Below are 22,275 nucleotides of genomic sequence, written 5' to 3'. Positions count from 1 at the left end.
AATTGACACTCGGTAACAGGACGAGCCTAAGGTACGAAATACGAGTACAAGTCATTTTGGCAATATGAGTACTGGCATCGCATATGGCTTTCTCTGACTCAATAGCGACTCGCACGTTGGTCACACCACACGTCGTATTTAGTGTCCTACCGTCAAAGTTCTTTTGCCATCACCGGAGTGCGAAACGCGTCAGTTGCGATCCGCAATCGCTTAATTGCCCTCGGATTTAATTGGACGGCAATTGGAAGCACACGTACAAGTCCAAGCTAAACTAAGATAAATCGTCGCGTCTAACACATATTTATAGCATATCCAAATTGAAAACGGGCTTTACAATTTCAAAGTTTTTTTTTTTGTTTTTGTTTGCGTTGTTTGTTGTGGTCGAAGGTGCCGCCTAATGGCTTCTCGGGGAACCTAAAGGCAAGGTACAGTGAGTGTGTAAATGCGAGGGTGTGCGCTTGTGTGTGTGTCTACGATAAACAATAACAAAGGAAACAGCAATAGAAATAAAAACTAGTTCTTGAGATGTCGCCGTCATCGTCGACGTTATTGTAGGTTGCTCTCCGCGCGTTATTTCCGTGTGTCGCGGTGCACCGCTCTCTTTTTGCATATCCTGTAATTACTTAAAAGACTTGGCTGACTGAGTCAGCAACCAGAAGAGGAGACGCACCAGGAGGCGGCAGCGGTTACAACATGTACGCTCAGGCAATGCCTAAACGCCGAACGCTCCTTCCCCAACCGCTGATGTCCATTCCGCTGTTGATGCTCATGCTTTTGACGGAATGTCTGCCCGCTAAAGCTAGCGGAAATTATGCTATTTCCGATGACAGCGCTGACAGCGGGCGCCGTCATCTTCAGTCAGTGGCACCGAAGCTCTTAGTGATAAATCGTAATGCTAACAGTGTGAATAACAAAACCAATGAGGATGTCGCATCAGCAACAGAATCACAGCAACATCAACAGCAACGGGAACCGAAGACATACAGACACTTTAATATTTCAGCCTATGCCAATGGTAAATAGAATCAAAATTCAAATCAAATCCTTTAAATACGTGCATGCTTACACACGTATATATTCGAGGGATTCCTCGAGTCAAAATTTAATTAACAACAAGACAATGCATAAGGGGTGCACGGCACCCAGCCTTACGTTCTGTAACCGTATAAAATTGTAGTGAATATTAGAGTGAGTCAATTTGTATTGAGTAAAAAAAAATAGAAAAGCGGTTATGAAAATCGTGCCGATTGCCGAACTTATTTTATTTTTAATTATGATTATAATATTTATATAATTTTTATATTAAATTTTTTATTATTTTTGACAAAATGGGATATAAGAAATTTTGGGGCATCTAGACTTTTATCTCGTGAAGAGGTTTTTTTTGGAAGATTCCTTATTTACTCCTAATGTATCAGAAATCAGTACCTGTTGAATGACATGATTCCTTGTTATATAAATCAATCTACATTATTATATAGTACAAATCAGACTACTAATTTTATTCGCGTTGGACCGAAACTATAGTATTATTATCAGGTATCATACTGTTTGATCAAAATTTGACATTTTTACTGTTGAAAATTTCCTGCTGAATGCAAGAAGTGGTAACAAATGCTGCAAGCCTCAAAAATTTTGTTAAGGGCTCGGTTCGGCGGTTCGAACCATAGAGCAAGACATCGACTCGCTTCGCGAATTGGTTTTTATACCCCCTGATCCCAAGGTTTGGGTTCGAACCTTGATTCAATTTTACACAAGAAAATATTTTAATTGTTATACATTTTTCTCTACATTTTGAGCTAATTAATTTTTTTTTAAATAAATTAATTTTTGATGATAATTGTAATATATGTGAAGATTTAAATATGACTTATTTTAATCCGAAGTCTCAAATAAATGCGTAATATTAGAAAACTATAAGATTTATGTAATTATTTTTTTTTTCGAACCGGCAGCCTTGATTACTATAATACTACAGACTACTTTATTATACAAATCTGACTACTAAGTTTATTTAGCGTTCGTACGAAACTACCATATAGTATTATAATCAGGTATCATAGCATTTGATATAAATTTGAAATTTTTTCTGTTAGAAATTTCATGCTGAATGCAAGAAGAAGTAACAAATTTATATAACAATAGGGAACTCCGCCCCCTGTGAAAGAAAGAGCACTTCTTATATTTACTTTGAATAAACTACTTCAACGCATAAATAAATTACTGTACAATTTCAGTAATTCGGACACTTAAATTTGGCTTATGAAATATTCTGGGCACCAAAGAAATTTGCTGTTTCTGAAATCTGATCGCATTAATGGTATTGTATGTAAGAACAGTGCAAAGCTGTAAATGTAAATTGTTTAGTCTTGTCATATTTTTACACTTTTGGGAACATTAGGGGCATTCGGAAGGTTTTTTGATCAGCTACCACCAGGGAATCAATCCGTAACAAAAATAGGTTCCGGTTTCGGTTCCGGTACGTCCCGAACCAACTATTTTGGTAAACGGTTCTATTTCGGTATTTTCCTTTCGGTTCCGGCATTAGTACTGGTACGTACCATTATAACAATTAAATTTAAACAAAAAATAATTAAGTGTTATTTAACAAAAATATATTAACACAGTCAGAAAAAAATCCTGTCGAAACGGTCGAGAATCGTTTCCAATCGTAGTCAAAAACAGCGTGACACCGTTTGTTCACAGTTCATGTACGTTTGTTCATAAAATGTTCTAAAACGTTGGGTCTTTTTTTCGAACGAAAGGGAACAATTCAGGAACATATTTAGTACAATTTCGTAAAGAAGTGGTATTGAACTATAAACAGTTTGGGGTTGGTCTATGAACATGTTTACATCATTTTATGAACTATTCATGCTCAGTTCATGACCATTTACTTATTATTTCATGACCGTAATGGTCTCTTATATAGAATAGCCCGTTCTCAATTTATACCCATTTTTCACATTTGGGATCAAAATGGTTTCTTATATAGAACAGAACGTTGTGAATTTATACCCATTTTTCCCATTATGAGGCCAAATTGGTATCTCATATAGAACAGCCAGTTCTCAATTTATACCTATTATTATTAGGGTATAAGTGAAATGAAAAAATGTTGAAAAAATTAAGTTGTTTAATTGTGAAGAAGTCACTTGGATCACCCACCTCATATGCCTGTAAGTGCTCATCGAATCCCTTTACAACAATTTGTTGTTCATATAAACGTAAAATCCGGTTATATCACCAGGTGTTAGTCCTTCCGCGATGATGAAAGGTTACAAATTTAAGCCGGTTGAATAATACTTATTGAAAACGCTAGGCAACAGCCCAAAAATTAAACGAATGAAACCCACTTTTTTGGATAGATTTGGGGCCACAAACGACAAAAAACATTTTTTTTTCCATGGCAGAGTTTTTTTTTTTAATTTCTTAAAAATCTGGTTTTTTTTTTACTTTTTTTTAAGAGGTGCGTCCACTTTAATATAATATATTAATCCCACAAGAAAACCTCTACACGAGGTAAAAGTCTAGTGACGAAAGCAATTTCTAGCCCCAAAATTTTTGATATCCAACTTTGTGACGAACAAAATTCAGTTTAATCTAAAAATTTTAAAAAAAATATAAATTAATTTTTAATAAAAAAGTTTTAGTATGCCATTTTGTAAGTTTTTACTAAACCGTTCGATCGGTATATAACTCGATCTGATCGGACAATCGTAGCAAATTTTCCAACTCAGCTGTATATATTGTTAGTCGCCTTTCGCACCCTTCGTAATGCTTTCGTCACTAACACGAACTGCCGTCCGCAGTGATCACACATATACAACCTCTACACGAGGTAAAAGTCTAGTGACGAAATCATATTCTTGCACAAAAATTTCTGAAATCTAATTTTGTGACGAACGAAATTAAGTTTGATATAAAAGTTTCTAAAATATAAATGAAAAACTAATAAACTTTTCTTTTCGAGTTTATTTATTGTGTTCAGAATTGGAAAATACCAAATTTAATTATGACCAAATAAATTGCATTTTCAATCGCCATAAAAATATATATTGACTAAGTCTATCGATCTGAGATTTAGACTGCTACAAGGTAATATTATTCTCTTATGATTTGTAGAAAAATAAATACAAAAGAACAAATTGAAGTATTATTAAAAAAGCTAAAAACTGAAGACGGTCTTGTCGGTTTGAGCGAAAAAAATATGGCCGTTCGCTTGCATCACAAGGGAATATCGTACGCGACTTTTAACGATAAGTTTTGTCATTTCTTGATTCTAAAGTTCTTTTTCGTTTGGTAACCACTAATATAGCTATAAATATTCAATTTACTTAAATTTAAGTGTCAATTATTTATAAAATATATTAATTTATAATCAATTTTAAATGAACATTTGCTTGAGTTGATAGATTCTGTAGAAGCGATGGTAAGTTTAGCAGTTATAATAGTGATGGGACTCCGATTCTGTTGTCGACAACATTCCATCTAGAAACCCAGACTATTCCAAAATCATTCGAAAATTGGAAAATTATTGAAAATGATAACTTCGATGCATTTCTTCAAAATTTAAGCCTCTCATTCGATGTTTCACCCAAAGTGTTGCTCCTATACCCATGAATATATAAGAACTATCCTCATCAACAATTGCATGCTTCAAGCGTTTCTAAAGCATTCGATCTTCATTGCCCATACTTGAACCAACTAGTCCCCAAATCCAGTCAACTTCCCGCCCTGTTCTGTTCCAAGATTCAAGGAGTTATCGTAAATTCGGTATTGTGGGAAGTTAACAAGTTCGGTAGGCTGGCATCTATATATTTTGGAATAGCTCTCTCCTCAGAGCCAATTCCAATGAGAAAAGAGCTAAAGCACTGCATTATGGCAGGATGCTGAAGCTATGTATAGAAATCAGTTGCCTGCAAATAAATGATGAATACAATAATCACATTTAATGGAGTCCCTTTGATGGACGGCCTTATGGGCAGTTACAATCAAAGGACGAAGATAGGAAACATAAAGAAAGCTATTCTACTATATGATAAGTGGCTTTTCTATCATTTCGTGAGCATGAATAACACTAATGCAAACATATTATACAGGTGGTTTCTTGTATAGAAAGTTTCCGTTTCAGAGTATGGGATCGGAGAGCAGCTAAAGCATGCAGAGTTCCTTACAAAAATAGCAGCAGAACTTGTTTCCTTCAAGGAAATGGCATGCAATGACTAGACCGGCTTAGCAATCACTGGAAACGAGCTGCTCTTCTGATATCAGATAAAGATATGATAATGCAAATCATTTTCCAATTTGGCTGGATAAAAAGGAAAAATATGCATATATAGTAACGTAGTTATAGAGCTAGACGCACATACCAATACAAACATAACTCAACAGACAGAACCACAGCCTGATACAATTCATAACATAAACACTTCTCAGGAACTTTTGTGGTTTCTTAATTCATTACGATCGAAGATCGAGTTAGTCTTAATTTATTCTTAAGCTCACCAACAACACTCTGAATAAAAACTTATCTGCACTTAAATGTGTTTGCGCTTTTTGTTCTAATTTAAATTCGGTACTTAGCGAAAACAAGTGCCAAGTAAGTGGAGCAGCCGGTAGGATATAAATTATTTATTGACGTATACGATAAAGTTTCTATCCGCTAAAGTACTACATTTGCAAAAGCCGCGTTAGCTGCAACATTCGGTTAGTGAAATAGTAAATCAATCAAAGCTCATACGAAGCTTTTTGGTGAAAAATAATAAAATTAAAAATCAAAATCTACATTTCTTAAACCGTGTTAATTACAACATTCGGTTAGTGAAAACTTAAAGCAATCAAAGCTCGAACGAAGCTTTTTGTGAAAAAAAGTTAATAAATAAAAATGGCTCCAGATCCAATTGCAACCAGCAGTGCTAACGCTGAGCTTAGCGTTGAACAAATAGGAATGTGCTTAAAATATATTAACAGCCTACGAAAATTCGATGGCAACCCAACGCACCTGTGCTTGTTTGTGAAGAGCATCGATTCAGCACTTTCGCTGTTTTCCACCGCTAGACCAATCCAGATGACACTCCAGCTGAATGCAGTGAAGGGGCTTCTAATCGGAGACGCTATGCGGGTATTGATGAAGGCGAACTACGAGACATGGTCCACCTTAAGGGCAGCCCTACTACAACCAAAAATTAATGTATTCTTCATCCCTTGATGACTTTTTAAGCGATTGTATTTACAAAGAATTACCAGAAAGAATTTTGTTTAGACTAAGCAGATTTGATATAAGTACACCTGTGAAATTAAGACAAATAGCTATGAAAAAAGGCTTATTAAATAATTGTCTACAAAACAGTTAAGAATATTCCAAAAATGATCAATTGAATAAATTGAAGTACAACCAAACTAATTTTAGACCAAATAATACTTTTCAACCAATCCCACAAAACGCAGTACCGCTGTATACACCAAGATACAGCTTTAATCCCAATTATATACCGCGACCACATTCTGTCGAAATTCAACCATTAAATCAAATTCAACAAACTTTTCCTCGAACAAATCAATTGCAACCAACACCACAGCTTAACCCGATACAAAACAACCAAACTCAGCAACAGACAGAATTTAGAGTTCCATTCAAAAGACAAAGAGAAAGTACATAACAAAGACGGGTAGAACCAATGGAAGTTGTTGAAATTTTTCGGCTACAAGCCTCGGGCAATCGCCAGGAACAGTCATAGGTCCAAATGGATCAAGAAGAATATCAACAGGAACATGAATATTCACAAATATTCAATCAAATAGGTATGGAAATGTAGACAATGATAAACAGGCTGAAATGACATTAGCAGTAACACACAGTACATCAGAGGAGGGAAGTCAGTATATTAAAATAACAGAAAGACCTATTAATTACTAAAAAGACATACTAGAAAACGTCGTAGGAACCAAAAATACAACAATTTATATTGCTGACGATCAAGACTTCGCGCTACTACAAAGAACATACATGACCTTCTGAAATCCCAGAGTTAGAGCAAAATTGACCAAATCCACAGCATTATAGAAAAATATGAATAGCTATGCAGATTTCAAGGAAATGATTTTAAAATTACATGAGGAAAAATTACATCAAGGTATAGAAAAAGTTGTAAAGGAATTTAAGGCTTCAGAGTTTTACTTCCCAGACTACCATAACTTAATACAGAATATTATTAATAAATGTGAATTTTGCAAACTCGTTAAAGCAGAACATAGATTTACCAAATTGCCTATGGAAATTACACCGAAACTAAATTAAATCAGGGAAAAATATTTGACAGATTATTACAGAAATAACAGACGAAACTTTCTGACTTGTATTGACTTATATTCTAAATTCATGATGGCCGTAGAAACAGAATCAAGAACATGGCTTGATGTAAAAGGGGCATTACTTACAACACAATGGGGAAACCAAAATTAATTAAATCAGACAGAGATACTGGAATGTACAGTTTAAGCCTTCGAAACTGGTTAGAAAATGAAAACGTAGCCATAAAATACAATACAAAAAAAACAGGAGTTGCAGACATTGAAAGAATTCATAAAACAATTGACGAGAAAATGAGAATTATATTAACTACCACGGACATTAAGCAATCAGGTACAGAAATGCAGAAAATAGCTTACACTTATAACCATAAAATAATACACGGAACTACTGGTAGAACACCCGCTGACATATTTTAGTACAATAATAAAAAAATGTGCAGGATAATAAGAAAATTAGGATAGATAAAATAAATGAAAATAGAAAAGAAAATGAGTTTGACCCAAAAATTTCTAAAAATGTACATAAGACTCAGAAACCGCACAACCCATTTACGTAAGTTTTTTAAAATACTTACGTTACACAAGTAAACAGCAAACGATACGAAATACAAAACCGATGACATTAGACAGTTCACTACAAGACGGCATTTCAGAAGAAAAAGAAAATAAACAAATCTAAATATTCCAGCGAACCCGACGAAAATATTCCAGACCATGATGCAGATGACAATAATCCTGTTAATAATACAATCAATCGGGAGCCAGACAATACAGAAAGCGAAATAAAAAACTAATAATGGATTTATCTTGCTCGAAGTGGATAAAATTAATTAACCGTATAACTTTATTCGTATTAATAACACTTTATTCGTACCACTTTATTCGTATTAATAACACTTCTATCTTAGAAACCTATTACAATATAATCGCATTAGTAAATAAAACCAAAATAAAAGATTTAGACTGGGAGCTACGCAAACAAGACTTACAAGTGAAACTAATTACCAACACAGGAAGACAAAAACGGGGATTAATGAATTGTATGTTGAAAACTTTCAATTATTTGTATGGGACTCTAGATGCTGATGAATTAGAAGACTTAAATGATAACATTAACGATATTCGGAAAAATATAATCAGTAATGACCAAATTAATGTAGTAATTGACCAATAAATACGGCTCTGAAAAATATTTAATCTGCTAAAAAATATGCAAACACAGCAAATTTCGCCCGCCAACAAATAAAGAGACTTTCAGAGTATATTGATGACATTCAAATGGGCATGCAATTAGCAAGACACGGCTTACTAGATCCAAAACTTTTAAATCATGACACAGCAATTCAATTAAACCAGGATCAACTCCTACATATTGAAACATCAGTTTGGGTATCGATAGATAATAATTTGTACATAATTTTACAAATTCCATGAAAATCTCTTGAAATCCCAGTGTATACAGTGGTACCGTATCCGAATATTAATGAAAATCTTATTGAACACACATTAATAACTAATACTGTATCAGCATACTTATACAAAGACAATGTCATATATTTTAAAACTAAATCATTAATAACCGATGAATGTATAATATCAATAGTTAAGAAATCCAAATTACCATGTAAAACAAAACAAGAGCAAGTACTTTTGATTCAATAGGGGCTTCCCAAAATTTTATCAGTTAGTTCAAGTAAATCAATGCGGCATTCAAATTAATAATGTTACAATAACAGTAGAAGAAATGTATCTGTACAAAACGGAAATAATATTAAGTGATACTACTAATTTTGAACCAATAGAACACATAAGCAAAGAAATGAAATACTACGTAAAAAAATCCAATCGGCAAGAAATAATTTTATACATTATAATTATTGTTATCATCTCAATTGCCATTTTATACGTATATTTGTGAATTTGAGGACGTAATTCGAGCAAGGAAAGGGGGAGTAACGTAGTTATAGAGCTAGACCCGCATACCAATACAAACATAACTCAACAGACAGAACCACAGCCAGATACAATTCATAACATAAACACTTTTCAGGAAACTCAAATTCAAAACATAACAATCAAGAAACAGAACGGTTCACAGGAAGATCATATAAGCCAAATGTAAACATGAAATATCTTGATAAGAGCCGCAGCCACCGATTCAACTTATAAATAAATAATTTGCATGGATAGCATAATTAAACATAACTTTTGAGGTTTCTTAATTCATTACGATCGAAGATCGAGTTAGTCTTAATTTATTCTAAAGCTCACCAACAACACTCTGAATAAAAACTTATCTGCACTTAAATGTGTTTGTGTTTTTTGTTCTAATTTAATTTCGGTACTTAGCGAAAACAAGTGCCAAGTAAGTATATTTAGTATTTTGGTAGAAGTGAATGCTTATTTTATACAAATCAGTCTCCCAAAATTTTTTTTGAGACAACCATTACAAAAATAAATATATTTTTAAAGATCTAACTTAAAACAAGTGGGAAAGGTTATAGTCGAGATCACGACTATAGGAAACTCGTTACTTAACTTAAAGTATTTTAAAGAATTTTTTTTTAAGAAAAAAAGATTTTTGAGAAATAGTAAATCTTTTTAAAATTTATTGTTTTATGGCCTTAACTTACTATTGGAGCTTGGCTTGTTGCTCAATTTGGCTCCTCGCCGCGCGCTTTAGTTTGCCACCCAACGGTTACTAGGTGACAATCCAGGAGGAACTACGTGAAGGTAGTGCGTCGACTTGAGAATAGCAGGAACAAGGATCATGCTGGCAAAACCCAAGTTGAGTGCAATAATTAATTGCAGTTATTTTATACCAACCACTCATGTAGCAACTGCTTCGGGTTGTACAAAAAATTCTACATTCCTCAATATTTAAACCAACCTTTCTGGTGTCTTGACGAAAAAATTATGCAATTAAATGTTGCTTTAACTTCCTCAGGTTAACAACGGTTTTTAGTTACAACTGCTTTAAATTAGCAACTACTTCAGGTTTAAATTAAGTAGCAACTTCTTCAGGTAAAAAAAAAATTATGAATAGTTTGAAGGCATTTCAAACATTTCTGGCTTACAATATATTGTATGAGATAAATTTGGAAAAAACGAAAATTGTGTCTTTTGTTGGTTTTAGTGTCGATATGACATCTCAGCAAACAACAACAAACTTTCATAAATGCAGGGAGCATGGCATGGTACAGCTGATTCAAGAGATGCCAGTCCCTATCATCAGTACCATTTGGGTTGTCTCGACTAGCGATTCAAGCCGAATGTCATCTTTGCCTAGTCAGAACCAGTTGAGAATTTGAAGTATTCTAATAAGGTAAAACTTTTGCATACTGTAAGGAGCTTTTGTTGCTTTAAGAACTTTGGCACGTTGTTACTGCTGTTCTACTTGTCCGATCTTGTTGCGATTTAGTAGGATAATAGTAAATAATAATAGATACCGGTTATTACTAAAAAAAACGTATTATCTTAAAAATTGTGGGTGTGGTGGTTTTTCGCTATTTGTGGGGGTCGAAGGGGGCGTGGCTTAAATTTGAAACAAACTTGATTTGCGTGGGGCTTATAGAAATCTGTGTGTCAAATTTGGTTACTCTATCTTTTATAGTCTGTGAGATACTGTTGTTTATACAGACGAACCAGCGGTTTTTCGCGAATTGCGTGGGCGGAGGGAGGCGGGCTTAAATTCGAAACAAACTTGATCTACGTAGGGTGTATAAAAATCTGTGTGCCAAATTTGGTTGCTCTATCTCTTATAGTCTCTGAGATCCTTTTGTTCATACGGACGGACGGACGGACAGACGGGCAGACGCACATGGCTATATCGACTCGGCTGTTGATGCTGATCAAGAATATTTATACTTTATAGGGTCGGAGATGCCTGCTTCTCCCTGTTACATACATTCCAACGAACACAATACACCCTTTTATTTATTTTTTAAGTAATGGGTATAAAAATGCCTGTAAATAGCGATTTTCCACATATTACATAGTTGCACCTGACGGTCGTTCCAACCAATGGAATATTATGAAATTTAAAACTGAAGCTTATTTAACCTATATCTACTAATAAAATAAATGTCAACTTGATTGTATGACTATTTCGATTTTGCCTGTTAGAGGGTTAATGATCTACCCACTATTCTATCCCATTCTTATATATTAATGTATGCGGATGATGTGAGGCTTATCTTTTCATACACTGATCCACTTCTTCACAATCGTCTGCAAGACGATTTGAACGCTATGCAACTATGTTGCTCGGCCAATAAGTTGTATCTCAATTGTTCAAATATATGTTCATGACATTTAGTCGTACTAGGCCCTATTTAGGTTCTTATAAGATTGACAATACCCCTTTGCAACGTATGAAATGTAAAGAATCTTGGAGTTTTATTTGATTTCAAATCATGGTTCAATTTGCACATCTGTACTATAGTTAATAACGCCAAAGGAGTACCTGCTTTCATTAAACGTTGGTCGAAAGAATTTAATGATACTTTCACCACTAAACTCCTTTAAGTCTCTTTAGTTCGTCCCATCCTGGAAAACTGTTCATGCATTTGGAGCTCGCAGTATCAAATAAACCCGAATCGAATTGAATCAGCTCAAAAGCAATTCTTGCTTTTCGCCTTACGTGGTTTTAACTGGGATCCCAACCTTCGTTTACCACCGTACTCCCATAGGCTTCGTTTTCTCAATCTTCCGTCTTTAATTAATCGTAGGAAAACTCTTGGTGCTGTTTTTCTTCACAAATTGATTATTGGCGAGATCGATTCTAGTTCCGTTCTGGACCGCCTCACCTTTTCGGTCTCCCGCAGGTCTACAAGGAATTACAAGCCTTTATTTTTATCTACATGCACAGCTGATTACGCTTCACGCGGCTCGTTTCGTCTTTTCTGCACAAGCTATAATATCCTCTTTCACGTTTTCTCCTCAAAACTCTCTCTCCCTCTCCCTTCCCGAAAATCCGCACTTTTTCAATACCTTTCGTTAAATCCCTGACCTTTTTAATAGTAATAACTTGTTATATGACATTAAACTGGTCTAACATTCTACATTTACTAATAACGACACTAATCTTTATTGATCTCATTGGGTTTTTCTGGGTTTTCCCCAATCCTTGCAACAAATGTTGGATCATTTATAATTTTTGCATACCCCAGATCTAATTCTAATTTTAACTATTTTCTTTACAGTTCATAATTTATATTTAATTTAATTTTTATTTTTTATCTTTAACTTAATTTTTATACTTGGCAATTTGTATACCCTGTGCCCATTAAAAATGGGCAAAAAAGGGTATAATGTATTTGGCAGAATGTATGTAAAAAGCAGAAGAAGGCGTGGTAGATCTTATAAAGTATATATATTCTTGATCAGGATCAACAGCCGAGTCGATCTAGCCCTGTCGATCTCAGAAACTATAAGAGCTAGAGACTTCAAATCACACTAAATGATTTACAGGCGCAATTTTTAAGATATCACTTCTTAACTGAACAATCAGGTAGGAAGTAAGTCCTTATATTTCTAGTCGTCTTTCGCACCCTTCGTGCTGCTTTCGTCACTATCGCAAACTGCCGTCCGCAGTGATATTTAGAGTACACAGTGATGTTAAGACACTAATACCCAACTTATACTGGCCGCATCATTGATGATATCGCAACATTTCGAAGGTTAAAGAATTTTCCCATATGAAACCTGTGGATAGAAGATGAGTCACATTTGTTAAGATGCGACGAATGTTCCGAAAGTGTGACAGTATTCTACTAGTATTTAATCGAAATGTGATATTTTTTCGAGACAAAAATCAAAAGATCGAAAAGCAACAGAAAAAATTAAGCCGGGAAAACAAAACTTTTGAAAATAAACACATGAATCGTGAGAAACAAAAGAAAAAGATGTAAAAAGAATCACCAAAGAGTACTCGAGATCCGTGAACATTCTGGTTCATTAATATATAATATTAAAAGTAAGTAATAAATCCCACAAAAAAACCTCTACAAGAGGTAGAAGTCTAGTGACGAAAGCAATTTCTAGCCCCAAAATTTCTGATATCCAATTTTGTGACGAACAAAATTCAGTTTTTTTTTTGTGGGATATCAGAAATTTTCGCAATTGCTTTTGCTTTTGACATTGTAACTTTATCATTAATACAGGCAGATAGTAAAATATACAATCTATTTGTTGAATTTCTTTTATATTAAAAATAATGTTTTCCTTTAATTATATTGAAAACTAGGGTGCTCCGCCCGAGCATACTCTACTGTCGGAGACAAAAAATTTGTCATACTAAGACTTGGACTTCACCCGGACCGATCGGGTGATTGACATATGATATAGTATTTGGATAAGAACCAACTTTGGTCAGAATATATAGTGCCAAGTTAGATAATATTGTATCAGTTTGATAATGATGTCTCAAAAAACAAAAAAGTATTTTGTACTAAGACTTGATTTTCGCCCGATAAGTCCTTGACAGCTATTTGATATATGGGTCTAGCTTGAACCAACTTTTGTCAGGATATATAAAACTAAGTAAGCTACATATTGTATCAGTTTGGTTACGATACCTCAAAAAACAAAAAAAAAGTTTATGCTAAGACTTAATTTTCGCCCGATTGGTCCTATGAGAGCTATATGATATAGTGGTCCGATTTGAACCAACTTTGGTCAGGATATATAAAACCAAGTTAAATGCATATTGTATCAGTTTGGTTGAGATATCTCATAAAATCAAAATGTTTTTCGTACTAAAGCTTGATTTTCGACCGATAGAAAAATGTATATATTCAGTTAACAGGTAATATCTTCCATTTCCCGTTGCCAAAATATATGTGTCACATACTAAACGCAAAATTTTACTTACTACAACATTCTCAAATTTAATAAAAATCGTTGGAGCCGTTTTGTCAGAAATCACCAAAATGTAAGCTAAACAACTTTATTTCACCTGTAAAATGTTACCTGAGTACTTAAGAAAAAAAGTTTAAAGGTACGCCTTAAAGCCCTCAAGCACAGCTTTTAGCGGGATTTACCGTTTTGCCTCTAAACTAGCGTTTTTTTTTCGTAGAACAAACATTTCCAGATCATCGAAAAGGAATAAAAATTTCAAATTTAATTATCTTTTGCACTAGTTGGTCGGATTCCTGTGGTCGAGGTATCAATCGACTCGTCTTTTTAAGAAATAAAAAATGTTAACAAAATGTTGAAAATGTTGCCCCATTAGCGGCAATCATTTAAATTTTTCCCCTCCCACTTACACCCCCTTATCTCATTATAAAGGTGAATTAGAAAAAGTCTTAGTACGCCATTTTGTCAGTTTGGACTAAACCTTTCGATCGGTATATAACTCGATCTGATCGGACAGTCGTAGCAAATTGTCAATATTAGCTGTATATATTGCTAGTCGCTTTTCGCACCCTTCGTGCTGCTTTCGTCACTAGCGCGAACTGCCGTCCGCAGTGATACACGTAATAATTATTTAAAATATTTGTAATAACAATTTTTATTTATGTGCTCATTCACGCATTTTCCTCTCTCTCTATTGAAGAGGCCAGCTATTCATCAACGTCGGCAGTAGACGAATAAACTGCAGAAAAAGACAACCGTTGACTTCGCAGGCCGAGATTTTAGAGCACTTGAAGGGGACGAACAAGACCTGCAGAGATCGTAATAGAAATTGCTTGAAGTCGAGGCGCCGTGGATTACGAGTAGATCCTGCCAAAATCAATTTTAAGAAATGTTAAAAAAATAAAAATTTATAATTGCAAAGATATCGAATGTCTATAGTTTACGCATACTCTTGCGATCTCCCTCAGTGAAATCCAAGCATAGCTGTTTCCTGACATTGGTAAGAACCTCTGCGGGAACTCCCTCTAGCAATGATGAAATTAAGCAAAACAAAGATGCTTTTAACTATGGCGTTTGCATTCATTGGGGCATTTTTTAGCCTCCTTCCAATTCGCCGAAACCGTTCCTTCAAATGGCCTAAAGCGTTATTTCCGAGCTTTCAATTCTTTCGTGTACAAATCATTCCTCCCTTACGAGTTCCATTAGCATATTGGTAAAGGCATTGTAATTACCAAATGCACCGGTTAAGAGGTTTCCCTCATTTTGGATCTATTTCATTCCAGGAATTTTTGTTTTGGTTACGTCTCGAATTGTTTTTGACACTGACAGCAGTTCTGAATGATGCGACTTCAATGTAAACACTTCGACAATGATGCGGCAGTATAAAATGGGTATAATGAATCTTGTTTAGATTTTACAGAAGTCGATACAACAATGTCTCGATGTTTTTTATTGTTGGGATATATTACGTGTTCGAGTAAATAAAAACAGATTTCCGGAGCATAAAGTATAAGATGCGTTTTATTGAAAGCGTTTTATGACAAATAATAATTTCACAATCTGTAACAAAGAATCCTCATACTGAACTATGAGGTTTGGTCTATTTTTTAATGTTCCATCCATGTGTTGTTAAGGTACATTTTATGTTGTACAGGTTCTACACTTAATAAATAAAAAAAAAAAAATAAAAAATAAAAAAAAAACAATCTGTAATTGACGCGCACGATATACATAATTTTTCTGAAGGCGCTGTTGTTATTTATTAACATAAGCCTAACAGATTTTGTGTTGCCATACAATACTACCGATTATTTTCAACACCTCTTCTCAATTCAAAAGTACATTAATTTTTATATATTGTTCTTTAAATCTGTCAAGCTTAACAATTTCATGTGCTTTTGCTTATTTAAATTTTAAGTACAAATATCATCTATCATATTTGATGTGTCGACGAATCCCACAAAAAAAAACCCCTACACGAGGTAAAAGTCTAGTGACGAAAGCAATTTCTTGCCCCAAAATTTCTGATATCCAATTTTGCGAAGAACAAATTTCAGCTTAACATAAAAACTTTAAATAAAAATATAAATTAATAAAAAGAAAAACGAAAATTGGCATTGTGCACTGTGCGCAAAAAGAGTGAGCTTCTTTGTACATAAAAATTACTTTTTGAGCAGTGCCGAATGCCAATTTTCGCATTTTTTTATTAATTTATATTTTTATTTAACATTTTTAAATTAAACTGAATTTTTTTCGTCACAAAATTGGTTAACAGAAATTTTGGGGCTAGAAATTGCTTTCGTCACTAGTCTTTTACCTCGTTTAGATGTTTTTTTTGTGGGATTGAATTATGTCTAGCCACTAACACTATCTAATGGGCTTCAGTGTACGAAATAAATAATTCACGATTGTTGCACATATGCGTGGTTGCTCCACTGTCTACACACTATACATCACGATTTGTATTCGAATTGACAGAGAAAAGATTAACAATTGGCGACACACACACAAACGATCTATGATTTCCTTTCTTTTTATGCTTCGCTGTTTCTTTCTCTCTTTGGTTCTTGTCTTGTTTTTGCGACAGGCTGCCGCGAAGTGCCCGCGTTTCCCACACACGAAACATTTGCCCTTACTCGAGTTTCGTTTTGCATCATTTTTTCTATCCGCTTTTATCTTTATCATGTAAGCTTGTTGTATGCCCTTTTCGTCATTTACTTGATTTCTGCGATCTGCTTATTCCAATAATTTATTTCGCAATATGTTGAAGTTTTAAAATTTATCGCAAATTTCCATTGCTATTACAAATTTCTCAAATGATTTTCACATGATTTATCACTAGCACACTACTTATTTGGACACACCAATTTCTATAGTTTTTCTCGTCTAGCTTTTCAATTGAATATAGGCTATAATTTGCCATTTTGATACACTAATTTATTTGGACACACAAAATATTTAATTAGTTGGACACACCAATAAGCACCAAGCTTTACACTGTCTTGTCTATTTTCATTTAAGTCACCAATGGAAATCGCCAGATTTGGCGGGAAAATTTGCGGAAGGTATAAAGCTAGATTAATTCGAAAAAAAACAGTTTTGTCAGGAAATTTCGAGATTTGGCAAAAGCTAATCTTTGAGTTTGGTTATATTTTAATTTTCAAATTTAATGCTAGTCTCTGATCGAGCTCTAGCAAAAACAAATCTTATAGTTAGGAGGCTTTCTTTTCAAAAAAACATTTTTACTTATATACTAACAGTTAAGTAAATATAGTGTAAGATGATACAAATTAGATCGCAAAAAAAGTCAATTATTATTGGGCCACCTGAAATTATTTCTTGATGTTAGTTGGTTTCCTTTCTCTCTGATTGACGTCGAGGTATCAAATCCTTGGTTTTTCTACAGTCATTATATTTGATTGTATCAACGTTTTATTTGCTCTCCTCAAAATATGGTATATTATATAATTGGAGTGCCGTTGTGGTCTTGAGTGAAACCTCTTTATCTAAATGGAGGAATGATTCGGGAGGTACAAACCCGTTACAAATTGCGCGTTCGAAGTAGAGATCGCTTTCATATAATGGAGCTTTAATAAGATTATTGGAACTATCAAGGCATCGGCAAAAAATATCTTCTGGTTAGATTTATGATTTGGTTATTTATACTTATAATATTTGCTGCATTGTAAATTTTGTTGTGAGAATTGAATTTTACGAAGTTACTGGCTGGGGCTCTGTACAATACATGCTCTTAGAATCCTTCTTTCAATAGTTTTTTCTTCAATAGTCTTAATCTTTCCATGTATGAACGGGAGATTAAGAACCAGATTGGGCAACCGTATACAATTATTGGTCTTATAACTGGTTGGTATGAAAAGACTTTAAATTTTTTATTTAAGATTTTTGAACTAAATGATTTTTGGAATGCTTCTTGGAAAGTTGCAAATGTATGTGATCTTTAAAGTAAAGGAACTTATCAAAAAGCACCCCAAAGTATTTGACCTCATTTGCAAGGGGTATGGGAACGTTGGAAATGTTGGACAAAATTTTGAATGGGAAAAGAAAAAGTAAGTAAGTTTTATGTTAACATAATATTGGCTATTGTGCTGACTGCATTTAAAATCATGGTATCATCAGCATAAGCTATAAAATTATGAACTTTTATGAGTAGGTCGTGAATAAAAATGTTAAAAATAGCTGTTGCATTTACAGTGCCCTGTAGAAGGCCATTGATTACATTAAACTCTGAGGTACTAGTCGAGCCATTTATATGAACCACGAACTTGCGAGATGAGATCATATCCCACAAAAAAAACCTTTACACGAGGTAAACGTTTAGTGACGAAAACATATTCCAGCCCCAAAATTTCTGATATCCAATTTTGTGACGATTTTAAATAAATATATAATTTAATATAAACAAAGAACACGAAAATTGGCATTGTGCACTGTGAGCAAAAAGGGTGAGCTACCACGAGCATAATAATTACTTTTTGCGCAGTGCCGAATGTCAATTTTGGTGTTTTTTTTATTAATTTATATTATTATTTAAAATTTTTATATTTAATATGCTAATATGCTTTCGTCACTAGATTTTTACCCCGTGAAGAGGTTTTTTTTTTCTGGGATATCAGAAATTTTTGCAATTGTTTTTTTTTTTGGAAATTATATTAGATATATATGACATTATATATCATTAACGCAGACAGATAATAAATTATTTTAATTTATTTGTTGAATTTCTTTTATATTTAAAAAATATTGTTTTCCTTAATAATAAAGAAAACAAGGGGGCTCCGCCCCCTGCTCGCTTTGCTCGCGGTGAGGTGCGGCAACAGTCAAGCACGCTCGATAGTAGGATACCCTGAGCTCAAGTACTCATTTATTAAAAGTTGATTTTCGACCAATTGTTCCTATGGCAACTATATGATATATTGAACCGATTTAAACCAAATATGGTCAGAATGTACAAAACCAACGTAAATGCACATTCTATCAGTTTGGTTAAGATATCTCAAAAAACAAAAAACTTTTTCAAACTAAGACTCGATTTTTGTCCGATCGGTCCTATGAAAGCTATATGAAATAGTGGACCGATTTAAACGAATTTCGGTCAGGATGTACAAATCTGAGTTAAATGCATATTCTATCAGTTTGTTTAAGATATCTAAAAAAAAAACTTTTTCATATTAAGACTTAATTTTCGATTGACCGTCTGTATTGAAACTAAATGATATAGTAAACCGATATAATCCGATATCTCAAAAAACAAAAAACTTTTACATACTAAAACTTCATTTTCGACGCATCGTTTCTATGGCAGCTATGGTCCGATCCAAAAAAAAAAACAAACTTGATCTGCCTATGGTATCCAGGAACAAACATACCAAGCTTGAAGTCTCTAGCTCTTATGGTCTCTAAAATCGACGCGTTCAAACAGACGGACGGACGGGCAGACAGACGGACATGGCTCAATCGACTCGGCTGTTGATCCTGATCAAGAATATATATACTTTTGGGGGTCCGCCACGCCCACTTCTGCCTGTTACATACATTCTGCCAAACATATTATACCCTTTTATGTCCATTTTCATGGGCTCAGGGTATACAAAGAATAAATAAATTTCATATGCGTTGCAGAAAGACACAAGAAGTTTAGGTCAATTAAACTAATTTAAGCCCGAATTGTGAAAAAACAAAACTAAACTATCTTTCAACACTGGCTTTTTCTGCAACACTTGTTATTTCTTTCGCGCAAAAGCTGTCTTCTACATAGTTTTGCTGATATGCCACTTTATTGCTGCTGTCATCTTTGAACTCTTAGTAATATGTATATATACACTAAATCGTCAATATCTTGCCGAAACAAATTTTTACAGATAAGTGTGATATACCACGCGGAATTTTATTGACTATAACCTAGTGAAGTTTGATAAAGATGGCATGTGTCAATTTTTCAAAAATCGCTAACATGTAAGAAGTCCACTAAAAATTTCAAATTTAATTAAATTTTTAATTAATAAATAATTTAATTTTTTTAAATTTTGCCCCTCCCACTTACACCCCCTTTTCACAGAACCAGATGAGTTAGAAAAAGTTTTAGTATGCCATTTTGTAAGTTAGAACTAAACCTTTCGATCGGTATATAACTCGATCTGATCGGACAATCGTAGCAAATTTTCCAAATTAGCTGTACTTATTGCTAGTCGCATTTCGATTCGTCACTAGCGCGAACTGCCGTCCTCAGTGATTGAAGATTGAGATCAATAGGTATAATAGGAATTTATAGCTCATAAGCTTTGCAATTAGACCTTTAATCTAGACCGTGTCAAATGCATTTTCAAGGTCAATAAAACAAGCGCTAACAACATGCTTTTTGTTCCAGTTAATTTCAGATGTAAAGAGATACATAGCATGAAGAGTTGAGTGGAGATTGCTTTTCTCGCATTTTTAGACCCCGTACTTAAAAAAAAGTACATGGATCTATTAGATTTGTTTTAACAAATATGTGCGTAACAAGCGGAAGGAGGCGTGGCAGACCCTATAAAGTATATATATTCTTGATCAGCATCATTAGCAAAGTCGATATAGCAATGTCCGTCTGTCCGTCCATCTGTATGAACATCTAAATCTCAGAGACTATAAGAGCTAGAGACACCAAACTTGGTATGTAGGTTCCTCTATATTGCAAACAGATCAAGTTTGTTTCATAATTTGGCCACGCCCCCTTTATCGCCATAAATTGACATAGAAAATTTCAAATCCAAAATATAAGAGCAATTTAAAAGCTAGTGACACCAAACTTGGTATGTAGAATTAAAATCGCACTTTGACAATAACAGTTTAAAAAAACATACCCTAATTTGGTAATTTTTTATGGACTCAGGGCATAAAAATTCGAATACTCCGTCTGTTTTAATTGTGCGATCTATTTTCAATCTATGGATGAAGCAATAAGTTTGACATAGACATTTGTTGTTAGAGTTTTCTAATTTCAATGTTAAATTTAAACTACAGTTGTAACTACAGTACAACCTACAAATAACGCAGTACGAAAAAAATGTTTTGATAACACGGTGTAACAGTCAAAAAACTTCTGGAATGCAACATAACGTAGGTTGTAGATATTGTTAGATGAAGCATTGGGACATACTAGATTTTATTGTTGTCCAAATTTCTTTAAAGTGCTAAGAATATTTATTTCAAATACTAGACTGATATCCCACCGAGTTCAAAAGTTACAAATTTTTGCTACCAAATTGAAATCTGTGAACATTTGAAGAAGCTATGAGCGTATTAGTGAGCGCAAGTATGAAAAAACGGTTTTTTTTACCTTAATTTAAAAATTCGATGTGAACCACAAAATTCTAGTATGCAAATTAATTTATTTAGCTATACCTATGTTACAAGATACGCTATGTCACATTCCAGAAGTTTTGCATTGATTTTTTTTGTAACACAGTGTAATTAACAGTTTTTTTTAATATTGCATGTTGTGATTGCGTAAAAATTTTGGAAGCTCTGCATAAAATAATCAACATGAATTTGTAAAAATAAATTAACAATTTTATTTGCATACTTGGAATAATTTCGAATTTAAAAGCTAGTTAGACTGTAATTTTTCAATCAATGTAACTAATGGCTTTTGGATTCCTCAGTCCCATATGTCGGCCAATTGAATCCTGTCAAATGGCATATAAAATATAGTTAAATGTAATCCCAATGCATGTATTTAGCAAAAGTCAAACTAACACAAACATGCATACCTTTGAGCATATGGAATATGAGTTGGGCAGTAACCAAAAGCTCAAAAGCTTGTTCATAAAAATGTCGACATACAAATTTCGACAAAAATAATGCACAACATATTTGCTAGTAACTTTTTATTTGAGCAAAGGAAAAACTTTATTTGTTTCTGGTAGGTACAGTAATTAGATTATAAAAACATATTCAAAGACATATATATGCGGTAACTATGCCATGAAAATTAAGCTTCATACACATAAATGAACTGAGTCATAGGTATTTTGACAAAAAGTTTTCTTAGCGCTTAATATAAATTTTAAAAATTTTAAGTTTTCTTATCTGCTAAGTTAATAAAAA

The 22,275-nt window shown here is 33.7% G+C and overlaps 1 protein-coding gene across 1 annotated transcript in view; it reads left to right on the top strand.

Annotated features, from left to right (window-relative positions):
* The first annotated feature begins 693 nt into the window (after window positions 1–693).
* The window catches only part of LOC117794004, a 109,104-nt gene continuing 87,522 nt past the window's right edge, over window positions 694–22,275 (top strand). Inside the window, exon 1 of the mRNA XM_034634466.1 lies at window positions 694–1,015. Coding sequence (XP_034490357.1) covers window positions 694–1,015 — 322 coding nt within the window. The remainder of the gene's footprint in view (window positions 1,016–22,275) is intronic.

This window comes from Drosophila innubila, chromosome X, assembly GCF_004354385.1.
Source record: "Drosophila innubila isolate TH190305 chromosome X, UK_Dinn_1.0, whole genome shotgun sequence".
NCBI classification, from domain to species: Eukaryota; Metazoa; Arthropoda; class Insecta; order Diptera; family Drosophilidae; genus Drosophila; species Drosophila innubila.
The sequence above is the reverse complement of the archived record's forward strand: the minus strand, read 5'-3'. Positions and strand labels throughout refer to the sequence as shown.